The sequence below is a fragment of the Diospyros lotus genome, chromosome 8 (assembly GCF_014633365.1).
Source record: "Diospyros lotus cultivar Yz01 chromosome 8, ASM1463336v1, whole genome shotgun sequence".
In the NCBI taxonomy this organism is placed as follows: Eukaryota; Viridiplantae; Streptophyta; class Magnoliopsida; order Ericales; family Ebenaceae; genus Diospyros; species Diospyros lotus.
This window is the reverse complement of record NC_068345.1, coordinates 15,427,740-15,442,056: the sequence shown is the minus strand read 5'-3', so window position 1 is coordinate 15,442,056 and position 14,317 is coordinate 15,427,740. Positions and strand designations below refer to the sequence as shown.

Here is a 14,317-nt window from a genome sequence, read left to right as displayed (position 1 = left end):
TTTGCTAAATATAGAAGGGTTTCATTCCCCCTCAATAATAACAGAAGTTCTCTTCCCTTTACTTTAATTCATATTGATATATGGGGTCCTTCTCCTGTTCTTAATCTCTCAGGTGCACGGTGGTTTGTGTTGTTTGTAGATGACTGCATACGAGTGGTGTGGTTATATCTATTAAAAGCCAAATCAGAAGTATGCACCATCTTTCCAAACTTCTACGCTATGATAAAAAATTAGTTTGGAGTTGAAATTAAAAGAGTTCGAACAGATAATGCCAAAGATTTTTTCAACCAAACCTTATCCAATTTTTTCTAAGAGAAGGGTATAATCCATGAATCTTCTTGTGTCTATACTCAACAAAATGGGGTGGATGAGAGGAAAAATGGCCATTTGTTAGTTGTTACAAGAGTCTTGCTGTTCCACAATAATATCCCTAAATATTATCGGGGAGAAGCTATCTTGACAACTACCTATCTTATTAATAGGTTACCTTCTAGAAGCCTTGACTCCAATAGTCCAATTTAGCTTCTTTATAAGGCTTTTCCATAGTTCATGCCTCCTAATGCTCTTTGTCCTAGAGTGTTTGGTTGCCTAGTTTTTGTTCACAATCATTCTCCTAATAGAGGGAAATTGGATTAGAGCCCTCAAATGTATTTTTGTTGGGTACTCCTCCACTCAAAAGGGTTATAAATGCTTCCATCCTCCATCCAAAAAGTTCTTTGTCTTAGCTGATGTGAGTTTTGTGGAGTAAAGCTCTTATTTCAGTAATTCCTATCCTCAGGGGGAGACTGAATTCTTGGAAGGAAGAGATAGGGAATTGTTTCTTCCTACTCTTCCTTCTTCTTCTTCCTCTCATCACTCTTTGCCTCATTCAAAGGATATTCCACCAGATTCTCTAAATATGATACCTAAGGAAAATGTCCAGCCTACTTCTAGTTCACTAAAGTTATATTCAAGGAGAAAGGTCCCAGATCATCAACCTAAGCATGTTGAATTATCTAAACCAAGTCCAGAACCTTACAATCCATATTCTGAACCTATTTCAGACCCCATCCAGCCTATGAGTTGTCTTGATCCAGCTACATCAGAACTTGTTTCTAGTACCCATCAATAGCCTGAACTTGATCTTGATGACCTTGACATTCCAATTGCCCTCAGAAAGGGAACCCGGGCCTATACTAAACATCCCCTGCATCTGTTCCTAACCTATTCAAATTTGTCTCCTGCACACAATGCCTTCCTAAGCAACATTAATTCTATCCCTATCCCAAGGACTTTGTCTAAAGCATTAAGTAATGAAAGTTGGAAGGATGTCATGAGGGTTGAGATGGCAGCCCTTGAGAAGAATCAAACTTGGGAATTGGTTAAGCTGTCCAAGGGGAAGCAGCCTGTAGGGTGTAAATGGGTGTTTACAGTGAAGTACAAGTCTAATGGATCCTTAGAAAGATATAAAGCTAGGTTGGTTGCTAAGGGTTATATCCAAATGTATAGAGTGGACTATCTTGAGATCTTTGCACCTGTAGCAAATATGAACACTGTTAGGATATTACTGCCATTAGTAGCTATGTTTGATTGGCCCCTATATCAATTTGATGTAAAAAAAATGCCTTTTTACATGGGGATTTAGAAGAAGAGATTTTTATGGAAGTTCCTCCTGGGTTTGGGTTGCAAAATAAAGGGGAGAATGTGGTATGCCGTTTAAAAAAGGCTCTCTATGGACTGAAACAGTCACCAAGAGCTTGGTTTGGGAGGTTTACAAGGGTGATGCTTGGTTTGGGATACGAGCAAAGTTAAGGGAATCACACTCTTTTTATACATCATTCAGTAACAAGGAAATTGACTACATTGTTAGTTTATGTTGATGATATAATTGTTACCGAGGATGACAAGGAAGGAATGGAGCTCTTAAAGGGATGTTTGATTAAAGAATTTGAGATAAAGGAGTTAGGAAAGTTAAAATATTTTCTGGGAATAGAAGTAGCTTGGTCTAAGGAAGGAATATTCATTTCCCAACACAAATATGTGCTGGATCTTTTGACAGATATTGGTATGCTTGGTAGCAAGGCCCTTGATACATCCATTGAACAAAATCACAGAATTGGTGTTAATTCTGAAGAAGGTGCTGTTGATAAAGAATTTCATCAGAGGCTAGTAGGAAGACTCATTTATTTATGTAATACACAGCCAGACATTGCTTATGTAGTGAGTGTGGCCAGCCAATTCATGCATAGCTCTAAGGAAAGCCATCTAATGGCTGTGCACAAGATTCTTCATTACCTTAAGGGGACTCTCAGTAAGGGTATCTTGTTTAAAAAATGAGGAGAAGTGACTTTGGAAGCATACATTGAAGCTGATTGTGCAGGATCTCTTGTTGATAGGAGGTCTATTTTAGGATATTGTACATTCCTAGGTGGAAATCTTGTCACTTGGAGAAATAAAACACAAAATGTGGTGCCTAGATCCAGTGCTGAAGCCAAATTCAGATCTATGGCCCTAGGTATATGAGTTACTATGGCTGAAAATTATTTTGGAGGATTTAAACATCAACTGGTCAGCCCTTATGAGGCTTTATTGTGATAATAAGTCAGCAATCAACATTGCTCATAACCTAGTTCAACATGATATGACCAAGAATGTTGAAGTTGATAGGCATTTCATTAAAGAAAAATTAGAGAGTGGCTTGATTTGCACGCCCTTTGTTCCCACAGGAGAGCAGCTGGCAGATGTCTTAACTAAAGGTCTACCGGGTCATGTGTATCACAAGATCTTGAGCAAGATGGGAATGCATAATATACACTCACCATCTTGAGGGGGAGTGTTAGAAGACGACTGATTTCCTATATGCAGCTTTCCTTATATGCAGTTTCCTAATATTATTTGTATCGTGTAGTGCTTTATATGCTTTATTTCTTTGTCTGATTTGATTGTATTTAGTAGCTGTAGTTTTCTTTTTTGTGCAATTCCCTTTTTTGTACATATTTCCTAAACTAGTTTAGAAAGCTATATAATTAGGAAACTTCCTAATTAGACTTAGGAAACTGATGCCTATACCAATGATAGGCATGTATATATGTGGCTGGAATTCATTAGAATGAATAAGATTGGTATGTTGCCTTCTTCTTGACAGGATCATCTTCCTCAAATATGCCCTATTAGGACACACACTCTACCTTTGTTCCTCACATTTCATTCTTGAGCTGGAAGTCCTGCTTCCCACCTTGGCTAATGTCCTCTACCCACTAGTGCATTGTTATTCACTACCCGAGCATGCTTATTTTTCTCTACTAGATCTAGTGCATTATTCTTATTCACTACCTTCAGGTATGCTCAACTCCTTTTCCTTTTCTTGATTGTAACTTGTGTTAGTTGCATGTCCAAGATGTTGCCGACGTGGAAATATAAAAATTTGGGATTGGCATGAGCTTCTTCACAATATGATTTATGATGCTTTCAGGATTGTTGGAGAGATTGATGCTGATTAGAATCATTAACTGTTGTAATTAGTTATATTGTTTGTCATGCTGGTTGTTGTATTTAGTGATGTATTAGTTTAAATAGCTAAGTCAGTTAGTCTGTTAACTGTTAAAGGATAGCTGGATATAAATAGTTTAGCTATCCCTTATTTCATTTAATTAATTCATGGATCGAGGTATTTTTCAAAACTTCTCTTTCTTGTTTTCTCCTTCAGTAATTTCAGCTTTTTCATTCCACATTTGAAACCCTAATTACATGGTATTAGAGTCAACGACCTACGTCCATGGTGTCTAATCAAGATTGTAGTGGCTCCTCATTACCTTGATTGAATTATGCTTTATCTTCTGACTACTCGCAACTTGACTTTCCGTCAATTGCAAAATCATTCAATTTTGTTCCTATCAAACTTGATACCGGTAATTACCTATTTTGGAAGGCACAAATCTTAGCTATTAGAGCCTTCAACTTGATTCAATTTGTTAACAAATCTCCGCCTCCGCCTAAATATGTTCCAACTACGAAAGTAGAAGGATCTGATTCAACGATGGTAAATCCAGCATACACGACCTGGATTCGATCTGATCAAGTTCTTCTCGGATGGCTCTTTTCTACTATGGACAAGGAGGTCCTAGCACAAGTGATACATTGCGAAACTCTTGAGGAGGTATGGACTTCTCTTGAGACTCTCTACTCACAACAGACATTTGCTAAGTCGTTCCAATTAAAACAACATTCGGTTAGTTAAGAAGAACTCTCTTTCTGTTAATGATTACATTCTGAGAATCAAAACTATAGCACATGCTTTAGCTACTATTAGTGAACCCCTAGGTGACAAGGATATGTTTGCAATTTTGAATGGTCTTGATCATGATTATGAAACTGTGGTGAGCCTTATTACATATCAGACGGATGAGATAAACTTAGAGAAAGTTCAATATCTCTTGTTAATGTATGAACAAAGATTAGCCACTAAGAATTCATCTGATTTTTCTTCTGCTAATTTTGATCCTGCTACTGCACTCATCCATGAATGTGAATGTTGCCTCTTATGGATCTAGATCTTGCAGTAGCTATTTTAATAGCAGAGGTGGTTTCGTATCCCGTGGGGGTGGTTATATGAATAGAGGAGGCAGGAGTCGAGGTCGATTTGGAGGTAGGCGAATATATTGCCAACTATGTGGTAAACCTGAACATTTTGTTGACAAATGTTACCATCTATTTGATCGGAATTTTCAAAGAAATTCTGGTTAGAATCAAAGTTTTGGAAATTTTGATAGAGGTGGAGGTGGTGCTCAGTCTCAGTCAGATTCACATGTTTTTCTAGCCAGTCCTAATGAATCTAATAAAGCTTACATGGTTGACTTAGTTTGTTCCTCATCTTGGTTATAGGCATGTTCACGCGGGTTATAAATGTTTACATCCTTCAGGAAGATTATATGTCTCTCGATATGTTAAATTTAATCCAAATGAGTATCCATATCCTAGCTTGTTTATACCCTCAGTTTGTTCCTCATCTGTAGTTCAATCTCATGGTACTTCAATTTCTATTTTTCATTTTCTTCCCTCTTTATCTTTCGATGTTCCTCAAGTAGCACAGTCTTTAGTTCCTTCCTTGCCCTTTTTGATATTACTGATTTTGTTTCCTCTCCTATTAGGTCTTCAAATCCTTTATCAGATCAACAATCTTGTCTGCCTATTCAACCTCACATTTCTAAACATAATCGTGCTCCAGCACCTTCTATTCATCCTATGATAACTCAATCTAAGTCCAAACAGCTTGTTGCTACCTCTTCTCATGTTTTAATGAGTACCTTAGAACCTAATTTAGTCCATGAAGCTCTCTTAGATCCTCATTGGATCATGGCTATGAAGGAGGAGTTTTCTGCCTTATAGCATAATCTTACATGAGATTTAGTTCTTTTTTCATTTGATATGAATCTTATTGGTTGCAAATGGGTGTTTCGGGTCAAGTATAAATCTGATGGTTCAATTCTAAAGCATAAGGCTTGTTTGGTAGCTAAAGGTTTTCTTCAAAACCCTGGAATAGACTATGCCGAGACTTTTTGTCCTGTTGTTAAGGCTCTCACCATTAGAGTTTTATTCTCCTTGGCGGTCTCTTTTGGTTGGGATATTTAACAAGTGGATGTTAATAATGCATTTCTAAATGGAGACCTAACTGAGAATGTATACATGTCACAGCCTGAAGGCTTTGTTGATTCTAGATTTCCATCCTATGTTTGTAAATTGGAAAAGTCACTCTATGGTCTCAAACAAGCACCTAGAGCTTGGTACACCAAATTAAGAACAACTTTGCAAAATTGGGGTTTTGTCTGATCTGTTTTAGATGCTTCTCTGTTTATCAAGAGAACCACTAAAGCCTTATTGTTCATATTGGTGTATGTTGATGATATTCTTGTCACGAGGTCTGATCCTATTGTTCTTAAGGCATGCATTAATGATTTGGATACTTATTTTGCCCTCAAAACCTTAGGTTCAGTCAATTATTTCCTTGGTTTTGAGGCTCATAAAGATGCTAGTGGCATATATCTTACTCAATCCAAATACACATTGGATTTGTTGAAAAAGGTGGGGATGCAAGACTATAAGCCTTGTGAGACACCAGTGAATCTTGGCATTTCATTAACAGATGAAGGAGATAATTTTTCTGATCCCTCACTCTATAGAACTATCATTGGTTCTCTTCAATACTTGACCTATACCTAACCTGATATAGCATTTGTGGTTAATAAATTTAGCTAGTTTATGTCTTCTCCCAAGGTGCTACATTGGATGGCTTGTAAACGGCTACTTCAATATCTCAAGGGAACAATAGGTTTGGGTTTGCTGTTTGCACCTACCCCTAATGAATTGTCCCTAACAGTTTACACTGATGTGGATCATACTAGTTGCAGAGTAACCAGGAGATCCACTAGTGGCTTATGTGTATTTCTTGGCTAGAATCTGTTGGTTTGGAGTTCTAGAAAACAATCCGTGGTGGCACGTTTTGTGGGAGAGGCAGAGTATCGTGCAGTTGCACTAGGAGTGACTGAGATCATGTGGTTGAAATCTTTATTCTCTGGATTGGGTTATCCATTAGCTCATGTTCCAATCTTATGGTTTGATAATCTAGCAACAAAGAGTATAGCAGAAAATCTAGTGTTTCATTCACGTACAAAGCATATTGAAATAGATGTGCACTTTATTTGGGAAAAGGTGGAAAATGGAGAGGTTGAAATTCGGTGTGTTCCTACTCTACATCAAGTGGAAGACATCTTTACCAAAGGACTATCCAGGGACATGTTGTCATTCTTGTGTAACAAACTTGGACTCAGATTATCTCCAATATACTCTCATGTACCAGCAGCATTGGACAAAACAAAGACTATCTGTTCTAACTCTGCCAGTAAGTCTAATTTGAGGGGGAATGTTGGAGAGATTGATGCTGATTAGAATCGTTAACTGTTGTATTTAGTGATGTATTAGTTTAAATAGCTAAGTTGGTTAGTCTGTTAACTGTTAAAAGGATAGCTGGATATAAATAGTTCAGCTATGCCTTATTTCATTTAATTAATTCATTGATCGAGGTATTTTTCAGAACTTCTCTTTCTCGTTTTCTCCTTCAGTAATTTCAGCTTCTTCATTCCACATCTGAAACCCTAATTACAAGGACTTCATTTTTTGGTATTTCTGTGACACTTTATTTTTGTGTCAATAATTCACAGTTCCAGTTTTCATTTCTTCACCTATCCTCGACTACATATGTGACTAGGCCTTCATGTTCCAACATTTATGGGATTTTGCATGTTTGGTTGTGTTTGTGGATCAATAATCTTCTATTTAAACTAGTTTTTCACACTTGACAGTTAAGTCCGTGTGATTTGCTAAACTCAAGGGATAAATTTCGTCAAGCACCACCTCTAGACCTTCCCACAGTGAAGCATGGAGAAGTGGAAGGATATTTTGGTGTTCTGATTACCCTTTACCATATACGCAAATTACTATCAAGCCATGGAATAAGGCCAGCATATGAGATGCTTGAAGAGAAGTTGCAGCAAGGGTATGTCCTAGTTCATGTTGAATGTGACCATGGTTAATTGAATTTAAATTCCCTTCATTTAATCTATATCTATTATTCTAGATTTTCAAGGCTTAATTATTTGGTGAAAATATATTTAATATCCAACTTTGGCTTGGGCATAGAGATTTGCAATTCACACTAACCTTCCAATAGTCTTGATGTATGGCCTGAATGTTACAAGTAAATTGGCAACAAGAGAAACAGTATGCCATTTTTGAGTTTTTGTTGGTGTGACGTGGCATGTACAAAAGAATTTTCTGTTTCTGTTCATGTCCCATTATTGACTAACATGCAAGCATAATTAAGTTTTGATGACTGGTTTCTTAGTTGAACAACTAGTTTCCAGTAAAAATAACAATTTCTACATTCCTGTTCCCATGCAGGGCAACTATAAGCCACTTGTTCATAATTACTCTTTGACATTTTCAAATTTGTTGAACTAATTATTGGATTTGATGTGTACAATCCATGCCAAATTTCAAGTTAATCAGAGTTTGTGAGATTCCTTATTTTGATAGTGGTCCAAATAAGAGTTACATTAAATAGAGAAACAGAAGTTTTTTATCATGAGATTTGGCTTATAATGGACATGGGAAGAATATCAAATCCAAGGATCAATTTTATGACCTATCAATCAGCAAAAATTTACGGGGTGTTAAAACTTCTTACACTTACAGTAGGTATAAGTTGATCCCACACCTTTTATAACAGTTAGATGAAATTTTCCCAAGGTATTTGTTTTTTGGAAATGCTCCTAAAAGTGTTCAACATCTTTAATGTAATTGAGGTTCAATTCTTGCAGGTCTTTTGCACGACTTATGAGTAGGAATGATGTTTTGTGCAAAGCAAAGCATCTAATGCAGAAAAGCTTGTCACATGGAGCTCCTAGTCCCAAGTTGTCGAAAATGTTAGAAGTACTGATTGATCATTTCAGTATGTTGACTAATCTTACTTTTTCTCATTTAATCCTTCTCATATAAATGGCCAGATTTCACTTTGTCTCAGCTTCATGCTGGTAATTTGTAGGCTGCGCATAAATTGAATTGGAATATTTTGCTTCCATTTTGACTAGAGGAATGGCGCTTTAAACTTTCAGTATTTGTAACCAGCTTGAGGGACTCAATTCTTAATTGCTGGCTATTCATTGCACTTCATGTTCACATGGATCTATGAAGCTTTTACTCTTATCTTTCACAACAATAGTTAATACCGTGCATATTTCCAGATTTTCTGCCAGCTGTAAATTTCCACAGGTGACTGATGGATTGAAAAAGAAGTCTTTCAAAATTGACCATCATTTGGCTTAGCTTTTTAGTCAAACCATAATGATTGACCATGCACAATATGATAGGTTCAGTGATTGACCATGCACCATGTGACAAAGCTTTCAGTTCTGTTTTTAGTTTTAGTTTTGTTTTCCAATTTTCATTTGTTTGTGCTCAGTTTCATTTTCACTGTAGAAAATAAAACTGAATATGTTGTTTAATGTCTTTGTTTTGTTTCCAATTTTGTCTTATTTTCTTTCCTCTTGTTCTCACCACATATGTGTTAGGGGTGTACGGTTCGGTTTGGCCGGTTTTTGACATTTTTAATACGCCGAACCGCATATGCAGTTTTCCTATAAAATCAAACGGCACAGTCTGGTTTGGTGAGCGGAAACCGCACCGAACCGCATTGCATTTGCGGCTTGGTGCGGTTTGGTTTTCGCGGTTTGGCACGGTTCGGATAATAACATCCAAACATTGAATGTCTTACATCCTTTTTTGGCAACTCATATTCACCCTATCCTCTTGTTGCATACTCTACTATGCCTGGCATTTACTGTGGCACATTGCAAACTAAAAATTCTACTAGTTCTAGCTTCTTTGGCAATAAATTGTTCAACAATAACTATTCAACCACTAATCATAACCAATTATTTAAAGTCCAAAACATCAACATGCCATAACTATCCAAACACCAATCATAACTAATTATTTAAAGTAATGGAGTTCAAAGTAAAATAAATTACAATCCAAATAAAATATAAACTTAAAAGTTCAAAGTTTACAACACAACCATTTGTCCATAACATAAAAATAGCATTAAAAGTTCACCACATAATTCATGGTCAAGCAAGCATGCTTCAGCTTCAACTTCATCACTAATCAAGGTTTACAATATCTATTGTCATAATGGACTTATATGCAATATTAAGGGGAACAATAAAGTTAGAAAATTAAAATGTAGTTAGTACAAATAAAATAATAAACATATTTGATGAGTAAATAAAAAATTATCAGATTAAATTGATTCATAAGTATTATGCTCTTCTAATATTGAGGTCATATCCAATGGTAAAGACATGGCTTTCAACCAATTTTGGCAACAAATCAACACTTCTACCATAGATGGACTCAATGAACTTCGAAAGCAATCAAGCACCCTACCTCCAATGCTAAAAGCTGACTCAGAAGCTATTGTTGACACTTGGATGGTAAGAACATCTTGAGCAATCTTTGATAGGATATGGTACTTTGATGAAGTTGCCTTCCACCATGCCAATATATCAAAAGTCTTATTTTTTATGTCTTTGTTAGGCTCAGCTAGGTACCTTTCAAGCTCATTTTTCATTTAAAAAGCATTATCTTCAAAACATTCTTTCTCAAAATCATATTCAAACTTGTTAACATCATCATCATCAGAATCCACAATTGGAAACTTTTGTTTAGAAGTTGTCCACCCTGTTTATCTTCTGGTGATTGTCTAGTTGAGTCATTTGCTGCATAAAAATTCACCAACTTCCCTAGAGTGCTCTTGATAGAATTCATTATGGTTTTAACTTCATCTTCAGAATAGAGTTTGCGCAAACAAAATGCCATATATTTTATCTTATACCTAGGATCAAGCACAACCACCACATAAAGAAGCATATTCTGTTTTTCAATGTTGCCCCAATACTTGTCAAATTTTATCTTCATGCTAGAAGCCATATCTTTCAAGATTGATTCGTAAGATGAACTCCATTTGATTAGTCTCTCAAGCACATTACAAATTTTATGAAAATAATTATTTGCAGTAACATTCAAAGAAGCACTAAACTTGAGTGTAGCATCATAAAAAGTCTTCAAAAACTTACAAAATGTTGCACAATTTTCCCAGTCTTTAGAATTTGGTTGCCCAATAGGCCTTTTTCCATTCTTATCCTCTTCACAAAAATATTGTGAATAGAGCAAATCCTCATCTTCCAACAATTTAAAAGCATCAACAAATCTCAGTGCATGCTCCAACATTAAATAAGTGGTGTTCCACTTTGTTGGCACATCCGAGCACACAAGAGCCTTTTCTTCTTTACAAGTGTTCTTCACACAACTTTTGAATCTTGCCAATCTTAAAGGAGAAGCTCTAATATATCTAACTGCATTACGTACAACCATAATAGAGAAGTCCAATTCCTTTAAGCCATCACTCGCTACCAAGTTTAGAATATGTGCCGAACACCTCACGTGTAAGAATTCTCCATCACAAACAACACTCTTCCAAATCTGCAATCTTTTCTTAATGTGTGTGGTAGCCCCATTGTTAGAAACATCATTGTCAACTGTGATTGTGAAAACCTTCTCAATACCCCATTGTTTCAAACATGCCTCAATTGTTTTACCAATTGTCTCTCCCTTATGATTTGGAATTTTACAAAAGTTTAAGATTATGTTTTGCGTTTTCCATCCAGAATCTATAAAATGAGCTGTAAGCACCATATAATTGACATTTTGAATTGAAGTCCATGTATCAGTGGTAAGGGAGACTCTTTGTTAATTCTTTGACTTCAACTTTTTCTTTTCATCATTGTAAAGACTAATTATATCCCTAGCAATTGTAGTGCATGAAGGAGGATCAAACATAGGCCATGCAGTACTAGAAAATAATTTAAAACTCTCTTGCTCCACAAATCTAAATGGCAATTTATCATTGACAATCATTTTGGCACATGCAATCCTACAAGCTACCTGACTAAATCCCACAGCTAGAAGATTACTACCTACAACACATTCATCCCCATTGTCACCATTCTTTTGAAAACGTAAAATCTTCTGCTTCTTATCTTCTAATCTATGAGGATTCTTCTTACATTGATTATTTACATGGTTTCAAAGAGTACTTGTCCCATTTTTCCTACTATCACTTGCATAATCTTTACCACAATAGTTGCACATAGTTCTAGGGTTAGAAGGGTCATTCTCATTTTTTGTAAAATGATCCCATACTTCAGATAGTTGCCTAGGTTTTTTTTTTTTTCTACATAGCTTTAGCCTTAGATTTTGGAGGCAATGGATGTGTAGAACCACTACTTGAATCATGAGTATTGACCATTTCATCTCATCTAAAAGCTTAAGTTGGTGGATAGAAGGTTTATATTTTATTTTTACTCTCAACATAGTCAATTATTCAAGCAACAATAAGAGTTCTATTATGGACAGGATACAACAACATATTAGTTAAGTAATGTAGCCATTTTTACTTATTTGGGTGAGAGGTGAATTCATTAAGTGTTGGATTTAAAGAATTTTTCATAGATGGCTAAATGTGATCATAATAATGCCCTTTTTAAGTCTTGAAGTCATGGCTATAATGTACCTATAATGGATGTATGTAAACTATTAAGGAGGGGAACATAAGAGAAAAGCTAAAAAGAGAGATTTTGCCTTTCTAGGAAGAGCTGAAGTGTATTCTCTTTAGGCAAAAAGCTAGATAAACTTGGCTTTGGAGCTAAAATGGAGGCATGGAGAGGTCCACATTGGTTTGAGAAAAAGAAGAAAATTTATTAGTACTAGGGAACTAACAGGGGTAGTGGCAGAATTCTGCTTCTACTGGGGAGAAAGAGAATAGAGAAGGAGAGAGAGAGAGAGAGAGAGAGAGAGAGAGAGAGAATAGAGAGAAAGAAAGATAACGGAAAGCAAAGAGAAGAGACAATCAGAGTATTCTGATTGATTGTCTTGGAGTTGGGCTCCATTACATATATATAAGTGGTTATGGGGTCCTTCTAGAAGGTACCCCTACTATAGCATAGCCTATAATGGCTAAGGTACATCTAGTTTAAGCGTACAAAATTATGGATGGACCTATCTACCCTTGGGAACATGACAATACCCCTCCCTTTAAAAATATTTTTTGTCCGCAAGAAATCACAGTAGTCTGGTTCTCTAGTAGATATTCCCATGTGGTGTGATCTGGATGGTGGTTGGTCCATTGCACCAGCATCTGGGTTAAGGGTAGGGAATTCTGATAGATGACCCTTTTGTCTGTTATGGCTAAGGGCTCTGTCACCTTTGGAAGATCTGTCTTGAGGCCCTACTGACTTCTTGAGTAGGGACACGTGGAAGACCGGATGTATTCCCACTCTTTTTGGTAGTTGCAACCTATAAGCGGTCTTCCCCACCTTGGCTATCACTTGGAAAGGCCCAAAATACTTAGGGCCTAGTTTGGATGAGGGCTGTCCAGTAAATAGTTGTTGCTGAAATCTCCTTACCTTTAGATACACCATATCTCCCTCTTCAACACTTCTTTCAGTTCTTCGTTGATTGGCCAATTGTTTCATTCTATTCCGTGCCACTGTTAATTCTTTTCTTATCACTTGAAGGGCTTCTTGCCTCTGCCTTAAATTTTGATCTACTGCTGTCTCCACATTGGAATAGTGCATCATTGAGGGTATCAATGGGGGTTTGTAGCCAAAGAGTGCCTCAAAGGGGGACCTTTTTAGGGAGCTATGGTAGTTAGAATTGTGGCACCACCGAGCAAATGGTAGTCACTGATTCCAGCTCTTGGGTTTGGAGAAGCATACACACCTTAGATAGACCTCTAGACATTGGTTCACTCGTTCGATTTGCCCATCTGTTTCAAGGTGATAGGCTGTGGACATCTGCAAGCCAACCCCCAGCTGCTTGAATAATTCCCTCCAAAAATTGCTGGTGAACACCTTATCCCTATCTGAAGTGATGGGATACTGGTAAATGGGTGGGCTAGGCTTAGGAAATAGTTGAACTTAGTCAACATATCCACCACTGCCATGATAGTGTTCTTCCCTTCAGACCATGGGAGCCCTTCCACAAAGTTCATAGAGATCTGTTGCCATGCCTGTTCAAGTATCTCGAGGGGTTGAAGTAATCTTGAGTAAGGGACCTTCTCATGTTTGCATTTTTGGAAAATAGGGTGCTCTAACACGAAGGCAGTCACCTTTTTTTTCGTCCCTGGCTAATAAAATAGCTGCCTCACCTTATTGTAAGTGACATTCAAATCCGAGTGTCCCCCAATTGGTGAGGCGTGCAAGGCTTGTAGTATTCTTGTTCTGAGCTAAGTGTCATCCCCAATTACTAGCATTCCTTTGTATCTCAGTAACCCTGCCTTCAAGGTTTACCCTTTATGCTCCTATGGTCCAGCTGCCAACTAGGTCATAGGATCCCTAGCCCACGATGTTTGTTCATAGCTATTAGACACTTCCTTGATCCAATCTGGAACCACCACTAAAATTGCTTGGCACTCTCGCATTTCCTCCCTTCTCGACAGTGCATCGGCCATTGTATTTTCCTTACCCTTTCGGTATTGGATGGTGTAATCCAATCCAAACAGCTTGGTTACTCCCTTCCTCTGTAGCTGCATGTGCAACCTCTGTTCCCCTAAGAACTTAAGGCTCTTGTGTTCTGTCTTGATAACAAATGGATTTCCTTCCAAATAATACCTCCATTTCTCAACTGGCATGAGTATTGCTATAAGCTCCTTGTCATAGATACTTAG

The 14,317-nt window shown here is 37.0% G+C and overlaps 1 protein-coding gene across 1 annotated transcript in view; it reads left to right on the top strand.

Moving 5' to 3' along the window:
- The window catches only part of LOC127808204 (DEAD-box ATP-dependent RNA helicase FANCM), a 63,717-nt gene that overhangs the window by 19,197 nt on the left and 30,203 nt on the right, over positions 1-14,317 (top strand). Inside the window, 2 exon segments of the mRNA XM_052346628.1 lie at positions 7,335-7,528; positions 8,352-8,482. Of these exon segments, the coding sequence (XP_052202588.1) occupies positions 7,335-7,528; positions 8,352-8,482 (325 nt within the window).